Source organism: Macrotis lagotis, chromosome 8 (genome assembly GCF_037893015.1).
Source record: "Macrotis lagotis isolate mMagLag1 chromosome 8, bilby.v1.9.chrom.fasta, whole genome shotgun sequence".
Lineage (NCBI taxonomy): Eukaryota > Metazoa > Chordata > Mammalia > Peramelemorphia > Peramelidae > Macrotis > Macrotis lagotis.
This window is the reverse complement of record NC_133665.1, coordinates 46,996,390-47,020,769: the sequence shown is the minus strand read 5'-3', so window position 1 is coordinate 47,020,769 and position 24,380 is coordinate 46,996,390. Positions and strand designations below refer to the sequence as shown.

The 24,380-nt window shown below is 37.8% G+C and overlaps 1 protein-coding gene across 2 annotated transcripts in view; it reads right to left on the bottom strand.

Annotated features, from left to right (window-relative positions):
* Positions 1–24,380, bottom strand: part of PRKCB (protein kinase C beta) — a 704,261-nt gene that overhangs the window by 146,281 nt on the left and 533,600 nt on the right. For both annotated transcript variants that reach the window (XM_074196811.1, XM_074196810.1), the window contains exons 11-12: positions 22,358–22,449; positions 9,447–9,509 (exon numbers count right to left, since the gene is read on the bottom strand). In XM_074196811.1, the coding sequence (XP_074052912.1) occupies positions 9,447–9,509; positions 22,358–22,449 (155 nt within the window). The remainder of the gene's footprint in view (positions 1–9,446; positions 9,510–22,357; positions 22,450–24,380) is intronic.

Below are 24,380 nucleotides of genomic sequence, written 5' to 3'. Positions count from 1 at the left end.
TCATGGGGAGATGGATGAAACTGAAAAAAAAACAACAGACTGCAACAAATAAACAAAGAAATTAAACATGTATGTGTGCCCTTCCCATAACCCTAAGAAAATCTTCCCTTTTAAAAAAGAAAAAAATTTAAGAAAAGTTAAATAACAGGGTGATCATGTCCCAGTCCAATGAAAGGAGGAAGATACATTTTCTCATCTCTTCCTCAGGACCAAATTGGGCCATGAAATTTCATGATATTTGGTTTTATTTTTATTATTCTTTTCATTTATTTTATTGTAACAACTCCATTTTATAATCCTTTATGGTTTGTAAAGCACTTTCTTTGCAATGACCCGGTAAGCTAGGTCATAAAAGCTTTAATATACCTTATATAAGACAAAGTTTATGCAGAATCAAAACCTAAATGGTCTCCATCTTCTCTTATTCTTGGACTCTCTTCCTAAATGCCACTTTTTTTAAACTGCCCAGGAACTCCAAATTGAAAAAATTATACTATTTGGAAAATTTTAGGTTTGAATTACAATTAGAAAGTCCATTACTATGTGATCAGTCCACTCATCCCTTGTAAATCAAAAGTAATACCTGAGAATTTATATTTATAGACACAGAAAAGTCTGGTTGATTTTTGAAGAATTTTTTTTGTAACTCTTTTTACTTCAATATGAATATAAAAGCAACAAAGCCTACCTGGGGCTATACAATACTCTAAACTTTCTGACTTCAAGGCACTTGCTGCAAGAATCCCGTTAGTAATCAGCCCTGATATACTTGATTCTGAAATCAAATAATGGATGGCAGCCATGCCATGTATCCTGTACCCATGTGGTTGGTGCTCAGCACAACAAGGCCCAAGGCCTCAGAATAATGAGCACACAAGCAACTATAGAACCAGAGTCTTGACATTCTGTCTAAAATTTTTATTCCTAGTGTCCGGCATCAAGGTTCTGACTGCCAAGGTCCTATAGCTCTGACATGCTAATGACCTAGGGAGAAGGAAAGGAAAGGAAAGGACTTAAAAGATGTTTTCGAAGGCAAGGCTTGGGTTGATTTTGTAATATAGAACCATCATGACCACAACACCTGTTCCCAAGACCTTGGAAGTCTTGCAACACAGAATTGGCAAATAAGACACAAAACACACAGAATAAAACAGAATCACATTCCAGGTGTCGATCCATTCTGGATCAATAGATCACTCAAGCCATATTTGCTCTCAGGCATAAAGTATTCACCTGCTTCTTTCTCTCCCCTTCTTCATGGATAGCCAACTGTGTGAGCAACAGATGAATGGGTCAATCTCTAACTAACACCACCCTAGGAAGAATAATTCTGCTTGATTTTACCTTCTGCCCACGGTAGTCTCATAGTAGGAGATGGGCTGGTGCAGTCCTAAAGGTTACTAGTCGATCAATAAAAATCTATTCAATGCCTACTTTGCAACCAGTCACTGAGTTAAGTGTTGCACAGAGAGCCTGCTTATTGACCCCACATCTCAGTTGCCTTGTTTCCCTTGCTGTGACACTATCTAACAATTAAACTTTTCTTTTCTTCCCTTTGCTACTGTTCTCCTCCTCTTCTAATATCTAGTTGCTTTTGAGAGTGAAATCCACAGTATCTCAGTGCCTTTTCCCTCTCACTTTCCAAGCCAATAATTTAAATCAAAGTTCTGACTCCTAGTATTGGAATTATAGAAAAGTTTTCAAACCAAGAGCCCTAGACTACAAAGTACCTGATTTCAACAAGAACATGACATTTTCTTCTTGTGACAAAATTAATATAACTTCTCAAAAGAGTTTTAAGTTCCTTATTAGTGACCATGAACATGTTCTGGATTTTTTTCTTCTTTTATGTCAAGGAAGGAGGTAAAGACTTAGAAATCATTATCAAGGACAATGCTGAGCCATGGGCAAGTCATTTAACCCTGTTTGCCTCAGTTTCCTCATCTGTAAAATGAACTGAAGAAATGGCAAATAACTCCAGTAACTTTATGGCCCAGATTCCCCATCAGCAAGGTCTCTTAGTGTTCAATGTGACTAAGACTTTGGGCAATCTGAAAGCAGTACCCAAACCACAAGACTTCACTAAACATACAACACAATGGAAAGGAAACCAGCCACATAAGAGAAGGCCAACCAAGGACCCCAGATCCCTGTATCTGCACAGTTCCAATCATAATGGCTCCACACTTGACTTTCTCTTCCTCTCACTCCTAAGGCCAATTTAACTTTGCATTGGCAATACTATTGGATAGTTGTCAAACATCTGTCCTGCTTTTCCAAGATTATATATTTTGGTTAAACCACTATAGAAAAAAGTCATAATTTTCCTGGGCTACTGACCTTCCTGTCCCCAAAGTTCTACTGCCTTGTCCTCCTTAGTGGAATAACAAGAATCCTGATATTCCCTTTTCAGCCAAAATTCCTGATTAGCAAAAGAAAAAAAGTAGTCAGGGGCACAAATCCCAGTCTGGAACTAGGTGTCCATTTTTGTTGCTGTCCATTTTTGATGTTGTTGTTGAGTCATTCAGTCATATTTGTCCTTCACTATCTCCCAAAGTCTGTCCAAGCTCATGCTCATTGCCTCCATGACATTTTCTGATCATTGATATTATCTGTTCATTCCCTCCTCTGCTGTCCCCTGTTCCATTTGCCTCCAAACTTCCCCAGCATCTGGGACTTTTCTAATAAGGATGTCTTCTCATTATGTAGTGAAGTTATTTAAGCTTCAATTTCAGTATTTGACCTTCCAGTAAATAGACTGGATTAATTTCTGTAAGTATTGGCTGATCTCTCTTTGCTTTCCAAAGGACTCTCAAAAGTCTTCCCCAGCATTACAATTCAAAACTGATGATTCTGCAGTGTTCAGTTTTTCTTATATTTCAAATCTCACAGTTATATATTGCTACTGGAAAAACCACAGCTTTGACTATACAAGCCTTTGTTGGCAAGGTGATGTCTCTGGAATGCTGTTCAGATTTGCCATTGTTTTCCTACCAAGGTGCAATTGTCTTTTAATTTCATGGCTGCAGTTACCATCTGCATTGATCTTTGAGCTCAAGAATATGAAATCTGACATCACTGCCATTTCTTGTGTCTCAATTTGCCAGGAAGTGGGGGGAGGCATTTGCCAAGTCTTAGTTTTGTTTTGTTTATTTGTTTGTTTTATGTTAAACTCAAGACAGATTCTACACTCTCTTCTTCACTCTCATCATGAGACTTCTTAATTCTTCCCTTTTTGCCATCAGAGAAGTATCTCTATATATCTGAGCTTGTTTATATTTTCCCCAGCAGTCTTAATTCTGGCTTTGAATTCATGATAAGTTTTGCAGATAAGTTAAATAAATAGGAAATGATATACAATCTTGTCACATTCCTTTTTCCAAACATAAACCAATTGATTGTTCCATGTTTGGTTCTAACTGTTGCTTCTTGGTTCGAATATAGGCTTCTCTGGAGATAAGGAAGATGATCTAGTACTCCCATGTCTTTTATTTTGTTGTGTTCCATAAAGTCAAAAGTTTTAGTATAGTCAGTAAAGCAGAAGGAGATATTTTTCTTGAAACTCACCTGCTTTCTCTAGAATCCAGCAAATGCTAACAATTTGGTCTCCATTTCCTCTGCTTCTTTGAACACAAGCTTGCTCATCTGGTAATTCTTGGTTCACATATTCCTGAAGCCTAAAGTGTAGAATTTTAAGCATAACTGTGTTGGTGTGTGACATGAGCACAGTTGCTTGGTAATTCTTCAGCATTGTCGTTCTTTAGATTGAGATGTTAACTGATCTTTTCGAATCCAGTGGCCACCATACAGTTTTCCAAACACTGATATGAGTTCAACACTTTTAAGTATTTATTTTAAGGATTTTAAATGGTTCATCTGGAATTCTGTCACATCTAAGAGTCTAATTGCTAGCAATGCTTCCTAAGGCCCATCAGACATCATTCTCAGGCTCTAGATCAGTAACCAACTCCATCATGGTTCTGAATGGGATTTGAGTGATGTTTTTACATAGTTTTTCTGCATATTTTTGCCACCTTTTCTTTTAATGTCTTCTACTTCTATTAAGTCCCTACCATTTTTATCTTTTGACATGCGGAATTTTGCATGAAATATTCCATTGATATCTCTAATTTTCTTAAAGAGAATCTAAGCTTCCCCAGTCTATTGTTTGCCTCTATTTCTTTGCATTGCTCATATAAGAAAAACTTCTCTCTTTGCTAGTCTCTGAAATTTTTCATTCTTTCCAGTTTGCTTTTCCCTTTTGTTTTCCTTCTTCCTTCAATTATTTGTGAAGCCGCATCGGATCATTTTACTTTCTTGCTTTTCTTTTTTTTGGGGGATTTTTTTTGTTGCTGCCCCTTGTACAATATTTCAAACTTCTATCCATAGTTCTTCAAGCATTCCACTAGATATATATTCCCTTAAATCTGTTAATCACTTTAACTTCATATTTATAAGGGATGTTATTATGTAGGTCGTATCTATTATGGTCTGATGGTTTTCTTCATTTCTTCATTTAAAGTATGTATGCTGTAATAGGAAGCTTGTGATTTGAGTCACAGTTAATTCTAGTTCTTGTTTTAATTATATAGATCTCCAACTTTGTTTTCAAAAATATATATTCAATCTGATTTTTATATTGACCATCTGGTAATTTCCATGTGTATAATTGCCTTTGGGAATGGTTTTTAAAAAGTATTTGCTATGACCAATGAGTTACCATTTTTAGGGAGGGGGTGAAGGTAATTGGAGTCACACAATTTGTCCAGGGTGAAATGAGGCCAGATTTGAATTTAGGTCTTCCTGACTGTTGTTCTATACACTACACTACCTAGTTGAACCAGTGCAAAACTCTGTTATTCTCTGCTCTCTCTCATTTTTGCATTCTAAGGCCGAACTTGTCTGTTATTCCAATTATCTTTTGATTTTCTAAATTAACATTTCAATTCCCTATGATGAATATGACATCTTTTTTCTGGTGTTATTTCTAGATGACACAGGTCTTCATAGAACTGATCAACCTTGGTCTCTTCAACATCAATGAATAGAGCTTGTAAGAGCAGCTTGAAAAGCTGAGATACTGAATGATTTACCTTCAGTTTGAAGAGTTATTATTCTATCATATTTGAGATTATATTCTAGTATTGCTTTTCACCTTTTTATTGAAATAAGGGCTACCCTACTTCTTCTAAGGGATTCTTGCCCAGAGTAGTATATGTAATGATAAACTGAATTAAATTCAACCACCCCCCCATCCATTTGATCACCTGTGTGATAACATCCATTGTGATCCATATGACATTGGTTCATAAATTTTCTATTCCAGGTTCCTATGCAATATTGATCTTAACAGTTTTGAACTTTAATTTCATCACCAGACATTCACAACTGAGCTTCCTTTCTAACTTTGGTACAAACACTTGATAGTTACTTGTAGTTTTCCTCTACTCTATTCCAGTAGTATCTTGGATACTTTCCAACCTAAGGACTCATCTTCTGGTATCATGTCTTTTATCATTTTTAACAGTCCCCATGGCATTTTCCTGACAAAGATACAGGAATGGTTCCCCACTTCCTTTTCCAATGGTTCACCTTTTGTCAGAACTTCATTCTATGACCTGTTCGTATTGTTCACGACAAGACAGTGATCCAGGAGGGGAAGTATCCACGGCCTTTTGGATTTTATGGAGCTTAATAAAAGTTGTTGTGGAATAGAGAGTTCTCTATCTAAAAGGAATACGTCAGCATGTGGCCGCATATATTTGGACAAAGATAGAGATTGGTCCTCACCATATAGAGTCAGGTTTAAAATTCTCATTTGAGAAAATGAACTTGCTCAAGTTTTAAGCAAAAATATTTTCTATTATTATCTATGGAAATTCTGTGTGTTTCTATTTGAATATCTTGGTACCACATCCAAGGAAAGAATAGTATAGACAGAGACTTATGTCCTCTTCTACAAGGCTAAATAAAATGACATACTCACAGATCTTTTAGTCTTGATAAAGAAATATATTTTAGGGGCTAAATTCTGAATACCAGAACAGTTCCTGCCTTCAGGAGTAATTAACTGTTTGAATACCTAAACTTCTCCAACTCTATATGGCTGTTTCATTTTCTAAACATATCTTTTTAAACTGCCACCTTTTCTCTACCTTCCCTATCCATGGGTAAATGAATGAGTGGAGGTGACTGGAAATTGGTGCTGCCATCTTTGACTCTTTCCTTATCCCATATTTGACAGATGTCAAGTACTATCATTCCTACTTTTGCAATATTTCTCACATTCGCCTGGATTTACTTCATTTCACTGCAATGACCCTGTTTTTATTCCCTCTGCCTTTAGTTTCTCTAATCCATCCTCAAATTGACACAGGAGTAATCTTCCTAATATACAATTATTATCCTCCATCATTCTAATTAAAAACCTTTAGTGGCTTCCCATTGCTTTCCAAATAAAATATAAATTCCTGATCCTTAAAATAAAGGCTCTTCACTATCTGATGTCATCCAGCTTTCCTACTTTATCTTATACTCTTTACTCTAGCCAAACTAAAGTTTTAATCATCTCAGCTTCTCATGCTGCTCTTACTCATCACTACTGCTTTGCTCACACCATGGCTCATGTCAAAAATTTTCTTTTCTGTCATCTTTATCTACCAAAGTCTCTTCTTTCCTTTAATCCCCAATTCAGATGTGCTTTTCTTCACTTTTTAAAAAATATATTTATTTAATATTTTATTTTCCTATTTCCATATAAAAATAATTTTGACAGCTTTTTAAAAATTTTGAGTTTTAAAATCTCTGTCTTCCCCACCTTCTCCTCCCTCATTGAGAGGGTAAGCTATTTGCACATGCAGAAATGCAAAACATATCCATGAAGTTTTTTCTGAGCCTTTCAAGCAAAAATGGGTTCACCATTTTTTAATACTTCTCAAAGACTGGGAATTCTTCTTTGTATTTATTTCATCAGTTTTTCTGACAGAGTTACTCAGGTACTTATCCTTCCCTTCCTCAGTAGATTGTAAAGATCCCTTCAGAACAAGACTTCAATTGAAGCTGTAATTGTACTCTGAATATCTAGGACAGTGTCTTCTACATTAAGTGAGAACTTAATAAATATGTAATTCAGTTGCCTATGGAATCTATGAGAAAAGGTTAGTGACCAATGTCTCAAGATTTATGAAGAAACAAGGTCATTTTCCTCCCTTAGTCTTAATAGATTAAGAACTACCGAGTTCCCCTTTTGATCTGACTTGCATAGAAAATGAAAGCTTTAGAAGTTAAAAAGTAGAGGTTTTTGTAATGAAGGAGAAATTTAAGGGGACAATACATTTGTTATATTATTAAAGTTTACTGACTTGTAAACTGTGATTTTGGAGATAGGTATCTGCTCCCAAATAGCTGGCTAGTAGTATAAGGTCCCTGAGCAGGAGAAGACACAATCTTAGTCTCTTTGCATTGGTACAGAGACTCTAAGTAATGTTCACCCTAAAACATAATTATTCTAAATACATTTACTGTGATGCCATTGGGCAACTGTAGCTGTTTCCCACATGTTCTTGGGAGTTGTACACAGCAGAAGGTCATTTAGTAAAAATAACTGAGGTGAGCTTAGCTAGCATGTTCATTCAACCAAGGAAGTATTTATTAACACCTACTATAGTTCAAGACTTTCAATCAGCTAAACTGGAAACAGATCTTTTTGGCCAAATATGCTTGGGCATCTGGTTTAGTAAATTCTTGCTTGATCTTTATTTTTTTTTACCTCTTTGGATCTTCTCACTGACACTGCTCATCTATATTATACTCAGAAGTTCATCTCTGCTGGTTCTAATAAGAACCATATTTTCTCTGTGACCACTGAGGTTCCTCAATTACCTCCTTAACTGCAATATTAGAAAATGACCACTGACCAGGTGAGACCATAAGCCTTGAGCACATAGGTCATTCAGGTATAGTTCCTGATACAGTCCACCAGCAGTTTCACCTCTGGATGGGACACCACAAGCCCTCCATTCAGAGATCTTCTCTATCCTTACCAACAGTAAGACATCAAAATGTCAGCTATGAGCAGAAAATTGGTTTTTAAGGTGTGCTCAAAAACCCCAGCTTAATTACTCTATTTCCTAGGGGGGGAAATTTCTCTGTAGATACTACTGATAAAAATCTCTTCTTGGATCCATATTCCAGAGAGATGGTGATCCCATAAAATACAAGTAAAGCTGTGGATGTGGTACTCTTTGTACCAGAGAGTTAATGGTGTCCAACATGCCCTATGAATGGGAGGCTCCATAGTGAACTTTCCATCAATATGGCATGAAGAGAATGAAACAGATGGATCTTTGTGATGAAAGAATATCTTTATCTTTATGATCTTCTTAGCTAGACAATCCAGATAAACCATTGATGAATCACCAGGCTAGGACCAAGTTTCCCCCCCCCTCTTCATGCAAACCTCCAAATGCCAAGGCTAAAGTTTCTCCTGAAATGTCAATTTGGAAGGGCATTTATACAGCACCTACTCTGAGTAGACATTGTGATAAGGACTTTTAAAACTATCATCACATTTCAGCAGATATTTGTTGAGCACCTAATGAATTGTTTGTTCTAGCTACTAGGAGTATAATGACATAGTTCCTCCCTACAAAGGGCTTAAAATCTAAGGGAGAAGGGTGATAATAGAAACATGTAGACAAATAAACTAAAAAAAATAAAGGAAAATATGATAAGGGTAAAGGAGAAGTCCAGGAGATAGTGATCATGTGTCACTGAGAGGGAAAGAGCATCTTCATGGGGAGGATGACATGTATGTTAGACTATGAAGAATGGGAAGACTTTTGACAGTCAGAGATGTAGTAGACAGAGACATGGGTCAATATAAACCAGGGAACAAAGAGAGCAGATAGGGTGAGATTTGGGAAAAGAAACAAATCCAGTCTGGCATGTGAAAGGGACACAAGTTTATATTTTATTTGGCAGGCAGTAGAAGAACCATTTTTAAGTAGGAAATTTCATGATTCAAAACATTTATTTCTAAACTAATAGTTGGATATGATAAGGCTGTCACACCCAAATGACAGCTAAACTGCTTTTCTTCCTGTGGAAACATACTATTTACGGGTAGGAAAAACATCAATGTTCCATTTGTGAGGTCCCAGCTCTATAACACAGAGCAAAGAATGAAATACATTCTTGCCTAGCCCTGCCCCTCTCCACAGGAAAGAGTTACTGTGTCCATTTAATGTCCATGTCACCAGACTCCCAGAGAGAGTTCCAGTATGGTTCCAAGTTGATTCGGCGAAAATTCAAGGGGTCCCTAGGATTTCTGCTAATTTAAAATTCCAATTTGGAGGTAGTTCTTTTGGAGGGAAAAATGAATGAGAGACAGGAAAGAAAGGAGTAGAGGAACAAGGGAGGGGGGAAGAAATAAAGTGCTCACCCACCGATAAATGATGCCTTTGCTTTGTAAGAAGAATAGACCGATAGCAATTTCTGCTGCATAGAATCTGAAATACAAAAAGAAATCAACAGAATAGGCCTGTTAAAGCAAATATGTTAAAGTTGAGTGCTTTCTAAATCTCATTACACAAAATTCAATTAACTGGATACAAGGTACTAAAGTCCCGCCAGCCACACAGCATGCAAACATGTATTTATACAGGTAACTTTTAATAGCATTGACAGTACAGAATAATAAATAGAGTAATGGCTGCCAACCACAGTGTGAGAACATAACTGTTCATTTAAAACACATGGCTTTGGGGGACCAGCTGGGTGAAAGAACCAGTTTGAGGATCGGATCTCCCAGGCAGAGGTCTAATTTCAAATGGTGTCACCAGGGACACCAGTAGTCCTGAGAAACCTATATGACAATCACCACTAAGCTCAGTCTGTTATCTAGCAGATAAGAGGCCAATGGCTCATCTGGGGAGAATATGGATGGGAGAAACCACCTAGAGGAAGAATCAACCTAAGACAATTTCTATGATTAGCATTGATGTTGGAATAATGGAAAACTTACTGCACCAGAAGGGACAGGTGGGTAACTATGGTTTCTAAGAGAAAGATGATTAAAGGACCTAAATATGCTTGCTTTCCTTTTTTTTTTCTTATCTTACAAGAAAAAAAAACGAATAAGACTTCTGCTTTGTAAAAATGATAAACTAGTGACAATTTCTACATGGCGTATATACATTCTTCACCCATAGAGTATGTATGATCCGGGATTCTATCTTCTCCCATTTCCACTTCTTGTTCCCAACTATTACTTAAAAGATCATAAGACTGAAACTGATTCAGAATTTTCCTTTCTCATTTTGTCATTATTGGGAAAAGTAAAGAAAGAGGTCTATTATATCAGCACTAATTGATAAATCCAAGAAATAGGTCATGGTAAACAAAGCAAAAATGAGGTTAGCCTAAGTACTTCCCACCCCCACCCCCATCCTCATAACACATCACCAGGAACCTAGCTAATCAGAATGCCAACCCTCACTCTCATTAAACACTACTTATCTGGGTCTAGGTCAGTCCCAATCTTTTCTACTCAAGCAATATCATATACTAGATTATAGTAACTGAATATATTGTATTGGAGCTAAATAAAGATGGAGGCATTTAGGTGGTAGAGTTCAGGGCTTGGAATCAGGAAAATCTGATTCAAATTTGACCTCAGACACTTACTATCTATAAGATACTGGGCAAATCACTCAGTTTCTATTGGCCTCAGTTCTCTCACTTATAAAATGGGAATAATAAATAGCATTTTCCTCCCCGGGTTACTGTGAGGTGAAATTAGATGATATTTGTAAAATACTTTACAAACCTTTTAAAGCATTATACAAATACCAGCAATTATTAAAGATCATAATGACAGAGCTTGGTAAACATGGTTTTGTAGACATTTCCCAACAATTTCTTTCCATTCCCCCCTTCCCCTCTCCTACCACCAAGGATCCTGCAGTTATGAACTACTACTCTCAACAGTCTTCCCTGGTTTTCTATTCATCTGACCCACAATTTGCTTTTATGTGGATATGCTGTCCAGTTATTGAACCGTATTTGATAAATTCTGGATTAAATTGTTTTCTGAGGTTATATTGAGTCCATTTGCGCTGGTCTAGATTAGGCCTTTTCAAGGAAGTCATTTTCTCAAAAGGAGAATGGAATTAGTTCTTTCAGATAAACTACAGTTACTTGCCTATGGCCAAACTAGTTAATTAATGTTCTATAACCCCATACAATCAACTTGAACAACAAAATCTCAAGATTTTCAAACTATGGGTATTAACTCTCACACCGTCTTCCTGCTTTGTACTTCCATAGTCACTGATGACCTGTATAACCTACAGGTAAAGTATCCTATCTGTTCCAGGGCAATTAGACATCATCTAACTCAATTTCTTAACTAATAATTCTAATAAAGAGGCAAAGCACAGAATTCACCTGCAACCTCTAAAAGATATTGTCACAGAGAAAAGTCAGGACATTGAAGGGGAAGCGTAGGGATGCAGGTGGAATACCATAAACAGGAAGAATGATATGGACTGAGACTGTGATTTCTACAAATATTATTGTGTTTTTCTAGTAGCTGATTCAAATCTTCCTAAAATTCCTAGAGGTCTAGCTGGGTGGCACCGTGTTACATCTGAAGACAGGAAGCTCTGAGTTCAAATCCCACATCAGACATTTATTAGCTATGTAACCCTCAGCCTCAGTCTTCACACCTATAAATGGGAAATTTAATAATATCTTCCTCACCAGGTTGTTATAAGGGTCAAATAAGATAATGTAAAACATTTTATAAAACTTAAAGTATTATATAAATGCTATTATAATTATCACTATTATTATTATTTTTATTAGACTGAAAGGAACTCAGAGGTCATCTAACAGCACCTCTACCTGAAACATGAATGCACTCTACAATGTCTCAAAATGTAATCAACTTGACTTTGGTTTGAACTTCCTCAGGTATGATGAGCTTAGTCCCTACAAGGCAGCCCATTTAATTTCTGGACAACTCTTTATTGCTTGGAGATTTTTTTTTTCTTATATTGAGCTTGAAAGCAAATGCTTTGATCGTCAGGGCTTTCCAATCTATAAAGCCTGATTCAGCTTTTAAAAATAATTCAGTATATTTGAAACTCATGTGAATTACATAATAAAACATATAATTCATCACATAAAAGATAAATACAATAAAAATAAAAATTGCCATTTACATAACATTTTATAGTATGTAAGGCATTTTGTTCACCAAAAAACCCATGAGCATAAGCATAGTTTATATGATTTGCACATGGCTAAATGCTTAGTAAGGGACAAAGATCAGCTTCAAGCCCAAGCTATCTGACTAAGCCTAGTAATTTTGACTAAGCAGACTTCCTAGGAGGCCTCAGTAGGGAGTGAGTTCATCATTCCTGAAAAGTTTAAAACAGAGGGAAAGGAAAGTAAGGGAATAAAAACTGATTATGTGCCTACTATGTTTTAGAAACTGTATTACATCTTGAAAACTATTATCCCATGCATTTTACAACTGAGGAAACTAAAGTAGATGGAGGTTAAGGGATTTGCCCAGGATCAAACCACTAGCTGAACTAACTTCTTCCCGACTCCAGGTCAAGCACTCTATCCCCTATAACACATAACTGTCTCAAAGGCAGTTAGTAGACTACATTTTAAGGATGTTATAGGAGGTATTCATGCTTCAGGTCTGAGGAGAGACATCTTAGATGACTTCTGTCCTCCTTTCCCACTCTGAGATTTTAGGATTTTATGTCCCAGTCATGGGAAAAGCATAGCCATATATGAGAAAATGGCATAGCCCAATCTCTTTCCTGGACAGTTATTACTAAGATCTACAGCAAGAAAGACAGGGAGGACTACTCTGAAATCAGCACTCAAATCTACTTCTCATTCTGGTGGATTCAGAAAGAAAAGATACAAAGTTCACAAAGCTCCTACTTAATCCACTTGGGCAACCAGGTGGTAGAATGGGCAGGAAAACTAGAAAACAACTTCAAAAGTTGCCTCAGATACTAGTTTATGGGACCAAGTCACTGAACCTCTCTGAGACTCAGTCTCTTCATCTATAAAATAGAAATAAAAATAACACCTACCTCAAAGAGTTACTTTGAAGATCAAATAAGAATTATATAATAATAGCTAGCAATTTTGGTCAAATATGGACAGATATGCAAACATTAAAGTACTAGGTAAATGCTAGTTATTGATTTAGAAGCAATATTTTAACTAATGGCAAGGAGTTCAGATCTCCTCATTTAAAAAAAAAGGATAATGCAGGAATCTTTAGGACATGGAGGGAACATATTGGAAAAAAGGAAAAGTCTAGGGGCTCTCATCTCCTCTAATGATGCTTCATTTAGCATGCTTTTGGCAACAACTTTTCACTAAATAGTCTATATCACAACTCTAAGAAAACTGTAAAGCTAACTCCCAAACCATAAGTAATCCAGCACTCTACTCTGGAACAGTGTGCCAGATGTTAAATATTCATCAGAACTCATAGAGTGAAGTCACCACCACTGGACTGCAACAGATTGGAAAAAAGACTTAATTTGAAGTAGATGCCAGAAGAGAAAAGCAATACCCATTACTGCTAGTGGGAGTTTATGTTCTCAAGCATAGAACTCAGACCATGGATAGTAGCCTGCTAAGGTGGTCTAGGAGAATCACAAAATCATTGCTGGTGGGGCTAAAAGCAAACTTTGAGATACATGCCTCATCTTACAGAGGAGGACAACTGAGATTCAAAGCAAAGAAATGATTTGTCCAAGATGACTCACCTACTTTATAGCAGAACCAAGAATAGAACTCTAGTCATAAAGCATTGATATACTCGGCCTGGAAAGAGAATATATTCCTGGGAATATATTCTTTGGGGTACAATTCAAAAAAAAGAAAGAGGGATATATAACCTTGATCTTTAAGTCTGAGCTCAAATATAACCAGAACAGGGGCAAGCTAGGTGGCGCAGTGGATAGAGCACCGGCCCTGGAGTCAGGAGTACCTGAGTTCAAATCCAGCCTCAGACCTTTAATTAATTACCTAGCTGTGCGGTCTTGGGCAAGCCACTCAACCCCACTGCCTTGCAAAAACCTAAAAAAATAAAAACCATAACCAGAACAAAGCATCTAGAGCAGGTGTATCTAACTGAGGTCTGTGGGCTACATGCACTCCTAAAGTTCATTCATATAGCATTATTGCATTTTATTATTTTATTATTGTTACTCATTGGGAATATGGATTACATTATAGTCATAAATAAATGCTAAATTCTATATGTGGTCCTTGAAAAGTTTTTGTTGGGTGATATGGCCTAGAAGAGCTAAAGGTTGGCCACCTATGATCTAGTGCGGGGCTGTCCAAAATGTGGCCTGCAGGCCATGTGCAATCGGCCCACCAAGGGTTTACTAAATGCTTTAGTAATGAAGTCAAGCTACTGGCAAATCAAAATATAATGTCTCTTGTTTCAATAAAACCTTTTAAAAGTAAGGTTGGATAGTCTTAATCTAAGAGCATGTTTATTAATCTAGAAATGAAAATATGTAGCCCCAAAGGGTAGAGCTTCGATTAATGAGTAGAGATTGTAGAAAGATTTAACTATAAAATCTGGGAAAACTTCCTAACAGCTAGGGAGCCAAGATGGAAACAAGAAGGGATCGAGTCTTAGGAGCTCTCTGATAAAATTCATCAGCTAAGGACTAAACTTTTGAGAGACAGAACCCACAAAGGGACCCAGTGAGGCAGTTCTCCTACTCAAGGTAACCTGGAAAAGAGCAGAAAGGCTCTGCTCCCCGGATCGGAGAGGCGGCCTGCCAGAGGGGTGGCCTGCCAGAGCCAAAGAAAATCAGCCTCCCGGAGGCAGCCCCGGGGTGCTGGGAGCCGCGGCTCACAGCAGAGGGGGAGTCTCCTGAGCTGCACCCCGAGGAGGACCGGGCACAAAGTGGGGGAAGAGCAGGGGACCTCTGCCAGAGCGAGCACATGGAGCCCAGCCCTCAGGGCACACAGCAAGCAGCATGGTCTTTCCCCAGCCCTGATCCAGGAAACAGAAGCAGGTGGAGCCTGTAAGCATGAGCCCATTGAGCTGAGGGAGGGGAGTGAAGAGAGACTGTGAGCTCTGTCCTCTGCCCCTGGAACAGGACTCTGGGGCTCTGACCACTCTGATCCCAGTCTAGGCCCCCCCATAGAACAGCAGGGCCCCCCCCCACCTCAGCCCTATGGCAGAGGGAGGTGCTTATGGTCATTCACAGACCAGGAGGGAGGACAGAGCCTCACACTCCCTTGTGGGAGTGCCCCAAAAGCTCAGGAAGGGCTGGGAAAATGAGCAAGCAAAGAAACAAAAGGAAGACTATTAAGAAATATTTTGCAAATGAGCCCAAGAAGGATCAAAATACTCAGTCTGAAGATGAGGAAGCACAAGCTCCTGCATCTAAAGACTCCAAGAAAAACAGAAATTAGGCTCAGGCTATGACAGAGCTCAAAAAAGACTTTGAAAATCAAATGAGGGAGTTGGAAGAAAAACTGGGAAAAGAAAGGAGACAGATGCAGGAAAAACATGAAAATGAAGTCAGCAGCTTAGTCAAGGAAATCCAAAAAAATGCTGAAGAAAATAGTATGCTAAAAAACAGCTTAGGTCAAATGGATAAAACAGTTCAAAAAGTTATTGAGGAGAAGAATGCTTTAAAAAGCAAAATCGGCCAGATGGAAAAAAGATATAAGAAAACTCTCTGAGGAGAACAAATCCTTCAGACAAAGAATAGAATTCAGGGAGATTGATGAATTTACCAGAAATCAGGAATCAATACTTCAAAACCAAAAAAATGAACAATTAGAAGAAAATGTAAAATATCTCATTGAAAAAACAACTGATATGGAAAACAGACTTAGGAAAGATAATTTGAAAATTATTGGAATACCTGAAAGTCATGATCAGGAAAAGAGCCTTGACATCATTTTCAAAGAATTACTACAGGAAAATTGCCCTGATATTCTAGAAGCAGAGGGCAAAATAGAAATGGAGAGAATCCACTGATCCCCCCAAGAAAGAGATCCCAAAAAACCAACCCCCAGGAATATTATAGCCAAGTTCCAGAACTCCCAAGTCAAAGAGAAAATATTACAAGCAGCCAGAAGGACACAGTTCAAATATCGTGGAGCTGCAGTCAGGATCACACAGGACTTAGCAGCAACTACATTGGAAGCTCATAGGGCTTGGAATACAATATACCGGAAGGCAAAAGAGCTCAGAATGTAGCCAAAAATGAACTACCCAGCAAGGCTGAATGTCCTCTTCCAGGGAAAAAGATGGACTTTCAATGAACCAGGGGAATTTAAAAGGTTCCTTTTAGAATGGCCAGAGCTGAACAGAAGGTTTGATCTTCAGATACAGGACTCAGGTGAAGCATGGAGATTGGAGGAGAGGGGGGAAATATGAGGGACTTAATGATGATATACTGCATGTATTCCTGCATGGAAAAATGACACTGATAATATTCATATGAACCTTCTCAGTTAATAGAGCAGGTAGAGAGAGCTTTTATAGTTGAAGCACAGGAGAAAGCTGAATTTGAAGATAAAATATGGTGTAAAAATGGAGTCAACAGAAAAAAAGGGAAATGGAATGGGAGAGGGGGAATAACCCAAGCTATCTCACCTAAGATTTTTTTTATTACAATGAGCTATTGCAATGATATGGAAGTGGGGAGGCAAGGGGGAATGAGGGAACCTTTGCTCTCATCAGAGATGGCTAGGAGAGGAAACAGCATATATACTCAATGGGGTATAGACATCTGGAGTAAGAAACGGCGAGCAGGGGGAAGGGGTGGAGATGTGAATAAAGGAGGAGAGGATGGACCATGGGTGGAGAGTGGCCAGATATAACACATTTTCTTTCTTACTTGTTGCAAGGGGCTGGGATTGGAAGGCCTGCCCAGGACCATAGGGCCAGGTAGATTCTGGGCCTAAGGGGTGGTATGGGGGCTCAGGGCTTCTTGGCCCCAGGACCAGGGATCTGTCTGCTGCGCCACTCAGCTACCCTACAGCAGAGTCAGAGTGAAAGGAGAGAGAAAATAGAGTACATGGTAGTGGAGAAATAAGAAAGGAGGGAGTTGCAATCAGCAATGGCAACGTTGGAAAAATATGGAAATAACTTTTGTGATGGACTTATCATAAAGATTGAGATCCACCCATGACAGAGTTGTTGGTGTTGGAACAAAGACTCAAGCACATTTTTTGTTATTATTATTTGGGGGAGGGTGCAGGGCAAGTGGGGCTGGATGGCCTGCCTGGGGCCACATAGTGGAGTGATCTTTGGGTATCTGGGGCCAGATTTGGACCCAGGTGCTCCTGGCTCAAGGGCCAATGCTCTGTCTGCCACCCAGCCACCCCTACTATTATTACTATTTTATTTTATTTTGGGTCTTTTTTTCTTTCTTTTTTTTGCTTTTTGCAGGGCAGTGGGGATCGGGTGGCTTGCATGCCACAGGGGTGGGTGATGTTGGGTTTGAGAGGCTGGATATGGACTTGGGTGCTCGTGGCTCCAGGGCTGGTGCTTCGTCCATTGCGCCTACAATTATTACTATTATTTTTTTTATTTTAATTTTTTTCTCTCCCCTTTACTTTTTTCGCACAAGCAAGTCTATCTATATTCATGGGGGAGGAGGGGTATTTTGTTTACTTGTAAACAAGAATATTTTATTAATGTAAAAAACATTTGTACAAAATGAGAATAAAAAATAAATTAAAAAAACAACTTCCTAACAATTTGACCCATCCATATATACAGTGGGCTACTTTAGGAGAGTGAATTTCCTGTGTCTGTAGGTAGTCAAGGAGATGAGTAAAGATTGGCAAGACTACTGTAAAAAAGGATTTTTATTTAAGTGCCGGTTGGATTAGATGCCCTTTGATGTTGTCTCCAATTTTTACATTTTTTAGGACATTTTTTTTTCACAAAATCTCATGTTGGAAGGACAAATGAGGCCAGATATTCCATTGCCCCTCACCAAGTATCTGTAGCTCTAGCATTGGAGAGATAGCATTTTAACCTTTAAGGAAAGTTCTATTTTTTTCCCTTCTATCTATCTTCCTGTAACTTTCTCCATTCCCCTAAATTCAGCTCTCTTTAGCGAAGAAGAAGAAGGCTAAGGGACTCAGACTATGATATCTTTTTTATGTAAATTATTTTGAAGTCTGTTATATATAAATTACTAGAGCTAAATCTTAAGCATTAGTTGGTAATGATAATTGGCCAAAAGTGCACCTTCTGCTTCTGTCCTGACCCTGACCTCTCCTCTTCCCTCCTCTTCTTCCCTATAACACATTCAAGTAGAAAAGCATTGCCTCTGGAAACAAGAGGTAAAAGGGAAATTCAAGGTTGAATGAGAGGCCAAGAGTAGTTAGGGAAAGGGAAATTTCATTGAGGGAAGTGGAAGCTAGATAGTGATAGGTGATGAATCAGTAAGTAGATAATAACAATAACAATAATAATAATAATAGCTGATATTTATATAGCTCTTATTATTTTCCAGGCACCGTGCTAAATATTTTACAATTATTAATTGATCCTCACAACAATCCTGGAAGGTAGGTATTGTTACTTATCCCCAATTTACAGATAAGGAAACATATTGGAGTCAGAAGAACTCATCTTTTTAAGTTCAAATAGGACCTCTGACATTTACTAGCTGTGTGACCCTGGATAAGTCATTTAACCTCAGTTTCCTCATCTGTAAAATGAACTGGAGAAGGAAATAACAAACAACCCCAGGATCTTTGCCAAGAAAATCCTAAATGGATCACAAAGAGTTGGACTCAACTGAAATGACTGAAAAACAAATACAGGTTAGATGGCTGGCCCAGGGTCACAAAACTAGTAAGTATCTGAGGTCAAATTTAATCTCATATCTTCCTGACTCCAGACTCTATTCATTGTGCCAACTAGCTGCTATGAAGAACAATGACAATGATCAACAGGGCATTTCAGCTTACATATGTCAAGGTATAAGGAAAGTAGAAGCTATGAAATAAACAGAAAATACTGGTCTCCAAGGCTGAAAGGTAATTTAACCAAGCTTTGTCCAAAGTAAGATTCTTTTTTAACAACATCACTGACAGGTAGTTATATATCTGTTCTTTCTTTGATGCAGAACTCACTGACACTGGAGGCAGCCTATTCCCTTTCTGGACAGTTCTTAATTGTTAGGAAATTTTCCCTTCTATCTATCTTCCTGTAACTTCTGTCCATTCCTCTAAATTCAGCTTTCTCTAGTCAAGCAGAACAAGGCTAATCCCTCTTTCACTTGACATCCCTTCAAATATTTGAAGACAGCAATACAAGTGGAAATGGAGGACATGGGTTAAATAAAGTTAGATGCACGGAAATGGACAGAGGCAGCCAAGTCTGAAGAGTCTCTAAGTGCAAAGACACCTCCTAACCTGGCTACATTTGTAAATTGAATCTACTCAATTGTCAGAAGAATAAAATGGAAAGGTAAAGACACTCCTCGTTAATTGGCTGAGACTATACTGAAAATGGGGCAGTGACTTGGACCCTAGAGAAAGAAGGACCTGAGTTCAAATCCAGACTTAAACATTTAATGCTTACTAACTGTGTGATCCTGGGCAAATCACTTAACCCTGATTGCCTTTCCCCTCCACTCCCCCCCCAAAAAAAGAGTATAATGAAAACGACCAAACGGGAATCAGGAAATTAAGGAGTTAGAAAAAAGGTATGTTCTTTTAACCTCAAACTTCCAGAGAATAGAGAGTTTGCTAGTCTCTCCTTTCATCCATCTGTTTTTCGTTTGTCTCCTATAGTTTTTAATCCATTCTGCTCATAATTCCTTCCCTAAATCATAAGGAGATAAAAGTTAGAGGAGATATGAGAGGATATATTTTACAATTCTTATCTGAACAGGAATCCCTTGCTATAAAATCCATGAAAATCCCATCAAGATTCAATACCTCAGGAAAAACAAACAAACAAATAAATAAATAAAATAATTTCTCAGGGAACCCATTATACTCTTGAGAGAGCTAGTTAGCATTATAAATAGACTGTTGGGTATGGAGTCAGGCAAACCTAAACTCTAACACTAATTAGAATCATATTAGCTGTGTGACCCTGGGCAAGTCACTTAATTTCTCTTTTTGCAACCAATTAATAAACTTTTAAGTCCCTACTTTGTTCTAAGGAAGCTGTGTGGCACAGTGGATAGAATGCTGTCTAGGAATCATAAAGACTCATCTTCTTGGGTTCAAATCTAACCTCAGACACTAGGCATGTGACCTTGGTAGGTCACTTAATTCTGCTTCAGTTTCCTCATCTGTAAAATGAGATAGAGAAGGAAATGGCAAACATTCAAGTATCTTTGCCAAGAAAACCCCAAATGGGGTCACAAAGAATTGGGCACAACTGAAATGACTCAACAACAACATACCAGGTACTTTGCTAAGTTCTAGGAATATAAAAAGAGACAAAAAACATTTCCTGTCCTCAAGGTGGTTACAATTTAATGGGGGAAACAATATACAAACAAACAAGTTATACATAAGATAAATAGAAAGTAATTAGAGAGGAAAGGCAATAAAGAAGTTAAACTCAATGTTCTCTAAGGTCCCTTTCAGTTCTAAACATATGATTCTATCATTTCATGAAATAGAGGACTTTCAAACTTTACTAATGAAACAACCAGAGCTGACCAGAAAATTTGATCAATACAGACCTTGGGTGAAGCATAAAGTGGGTGAATGGGAAGGGCAAATGATGAAGGATTTAATGATGTCGAATTGCTTGTATATCTGCATGGGAAGATGATACTGATACCTCATCTGAATCTTCTCATTTATTAGAGCAGTTAGAAGGAATGTGTGTGTGTGTGTGTGTGTGTGTGTGTGTGTGTGTGTGTAGTGTGTACATATATATATATATATATATATATATATATATATATATAGAGAGAGAGAGAGAGAGAGAGAGAGAGAGAGAGAGAGAGAGAGGAGAGAGAGAGAGAAAGGGCAAGAGAGAAAGAGAGAAGGCACAGGAGGGAGCTGAATATGAGGGTATAATATATTAAAGATAGAGTCAATGGCCAAGAAAGGAATGTACTGGGAGAAAGGGAAAGGAAAGGTAGCATGGGCTAAGATATTTCAAGTAAAAGAGGCAAGAAAAAGCTTTTGCAATGGAGTGGAAGGGGGGAAAGTGAGGCGGAATGAGCTAGTTTCTTATCAGAAGTGGCTCCGAGAAGAAGTAACATAGACACTCAATAGGGTATAGAAATATATCTTGAGGAAAGAGGAGAGGAAAAAGATGGGAGAAAGGGGAAAGGGGAAGGGGAGGGAGGATGTAGGTGATAGAAGAGAGGGAAGATAATGGGAGAGTACCCTCCCATGTCAGATACAATACACAGTGGGGGGAAACAGTAAAAGGAGAGAGAAAATGGGGGTGGGGAAGAATAAGATGGAAGGAAATACAGCTAGTAATAGCAACTGTGGGGAAAAAAAATATTGAAGCAATTTATCTGATGGACTTATAATAAAGAATGCGATCCATTCCAGAGACAGAGCTGATGGTAACTGAACACAGACTGAAGTATAATTTTTTTTTCCCCTCACTTTATTTTTCTTGAGATTTCTCTATTTATGTTGGGGGGGGATGTTTACTTTTACAACTTATAGTAATGTGAAAATTAATTAATTAAAAAAGGAGAAAAACATATGATCCTATGAGTTCCATTTTTTGAAAATGTCTTTTTTTTTATATATCAAACTAAATCTTCCTTCCTGCAACTTCCACTTTTCTCTCTAGTTCTGCTCTCCTGGGCCCAGTGGAGCTAATATTATCTTCTTCCATGTGACAAACCTTTTAAATACTCAGTTATCATACTGTCTTCTTCAGACTAAACATCTCTAGTTTCTTCAAATGGCCCCCATCCCATCTTGTTTATCTTCCTCTGTACAGATGCCAAATTGTCACTTATTTCTTAATATGACCCCCTTAATTAAGTGCAGTCTGATCAAGACAGAAACCAATGGGACTATCATAATCCTCTCTTAATGAAGCTAAGATGAAATGAAATCTTTTTGGTTGATATTGCCATTGTACTAACTAGTGGATTGTACCCCCTAGCACCCTAAGATATTTTTCCCCACATCAGCTATTATTTAGTAACACCTCTCTCATCTTATACTTAGAAAGCTGATTCCTTGACTCCAATGCAATATTTTAGCCTTATAAATTTCATCTCAGCAGAATCATCACATCATTCTGCCCATTGCCCACATTCCTACATCCAACAAGGAAAGAAGACAGATCATGGTGGAAACTTACACAGCATGTGGCTCCTTAAATCGTCCAACCTGCTGGATCTGGTACATGAGATCTCCACCGTTCACATATTCCATCACAAAATATAGACGATCCTGGCAAAATAATGAGAGAAACAAAAAAAATTATTATTCTAGGTATTTTCACCTTTAAATGGAGAAAAAATGGAATGATTCAAACCTCTATTTTATAGAAATCAAGAAAACATCATGGTTCTGGGCAACTAGGTGGTGCAGTGGATAGAACATTGGGTATGAAAGATGGAGCCCTTCCTGAGTTCAAATCTAGTCTCAGACTCTTACTAGTCATGTAATCCTGGGTAAGTCACTAAATGCTGTTTGCCTCTATTCCTCATCTATTAAAATAAACTGGAATCATGGAGAGCCAGACACAACTGAAATGACTCAAGAACAAAAACAATGTGGTTCTTTATGGCCTAGCATATTAAATATAATATATATGTATATTATATATATAAAGATATCCTGTCAAAGGTAGAATCTGGAATGAATCTTTAAGATAGCTAAAAATTCCAAGACACAAAATAAGGAAGGAGTACATTCTAGATTTGTTAACCAAGCTGTACAAAGGCAGGGAGGTTTACAAATGTTTTACTGAATTTGGAAAACTATTAATTGTTTAGTGTAGATAGGACATGGCATGTGTAAAGAGAATCAATGGAAAATACAGTGAGAAACACAGGGTAAGCTGACTTCAGATTCTGAAGAATTTTGTAGCAAGTTGAAGAGCATACATGTTACTGCAGAGATAGTGATAGCTACCAAAACTTCTTGAGCAGATACATGTCTCTTTAGAAAGATTATTTTAAGAGAAAGGTGGAAGATTAGAGGTTGGGGAGGAAAGGGATTTTCTATAGAGAAGTTAATTAGACTATTATACTAGTTCATGTGGGAAGCAATGAGCACCTATTCAAGGAGACATATGCAGAGGATGTCCTATCTAGTCCTTAATTTATCTGTAGCTCCTTAACTATGTCGAATTTGCAGCACCAAACAGAACCTACTTATTGTTCCTGATTCTAGAATTTTTTCCAGCTATATTTTTCAAATGGGAAACACTATAAGGGAAGGGGAGGAACCCTATCCTTTTCCTCTCCTCTTTCCTAAAAGCTATGCTTTTCATTTCCCAAAAGCCTGTTTGGGAAGTAGCCAAGAAAAAGTTTGTCTGGGGAAAAAAAAACTTACATTGGATAATTCAATGTCATTTTGGCAACACAATTTTTAAAAATAGAAAAAAAAGAGTAACTGAGGAAACTAATGAGTACAATCTCCAAGGCAGGAAGTAATAACTTACATTCAGGAAGAGTTTTGAATTTCTGCATAGCTTTCCACATGGCCAATATAAGGACATATATTATAATGACCATTTTATAGATGAGAAAATAGAGGCTCAGAAGAGAAGGAACTTGACCATGGTATATAGTATCATGAATACTGAGTTTTGGAGTCAAGACTTGAACCCAGGACTCCTGATTCCCTATCCAACATTCCTTCCATATTGTGCTATCTCTCAGACCTGATGAATCAAGCTGTGTTTATGGCAATCAAGGAGGTGTCTTGTCACTGGGACCTCAGGTCAGATTTCGGCCTTGGATTCTGGTTCCCAGCTCTAAAGGAGGGACCATTTAAAGAAAAATGAACTGAAATCACCTAAATGGAATTAGCATCTGTCCAGGCTCAAAACCTTGGATGTCTTCCAAAGTATTCTATGCCAAAAACTTGGGTTTCCTTAATGAATTTTTCTCAGGTCATTAGCCATGATAATATAGTGCTCATTAGAGGCTCTTATAATGCATACCCACTCCTTTGTGCCTCCTTTAATGGACGACTCATGCTGTCTGGGTCAGTTAATGCACAGCCATTCTGGACCTGTAGAAGGTCCCATTTGAATGTATGTTTAGACTTATCTGGGGGTTGGGAGGATTTGAAGAGATTTGTGAATTTGAGTTTTATTCTGTAATAGAATCAGTTCTCATCACTATCACTATTCAGAGCACTACCAGTCC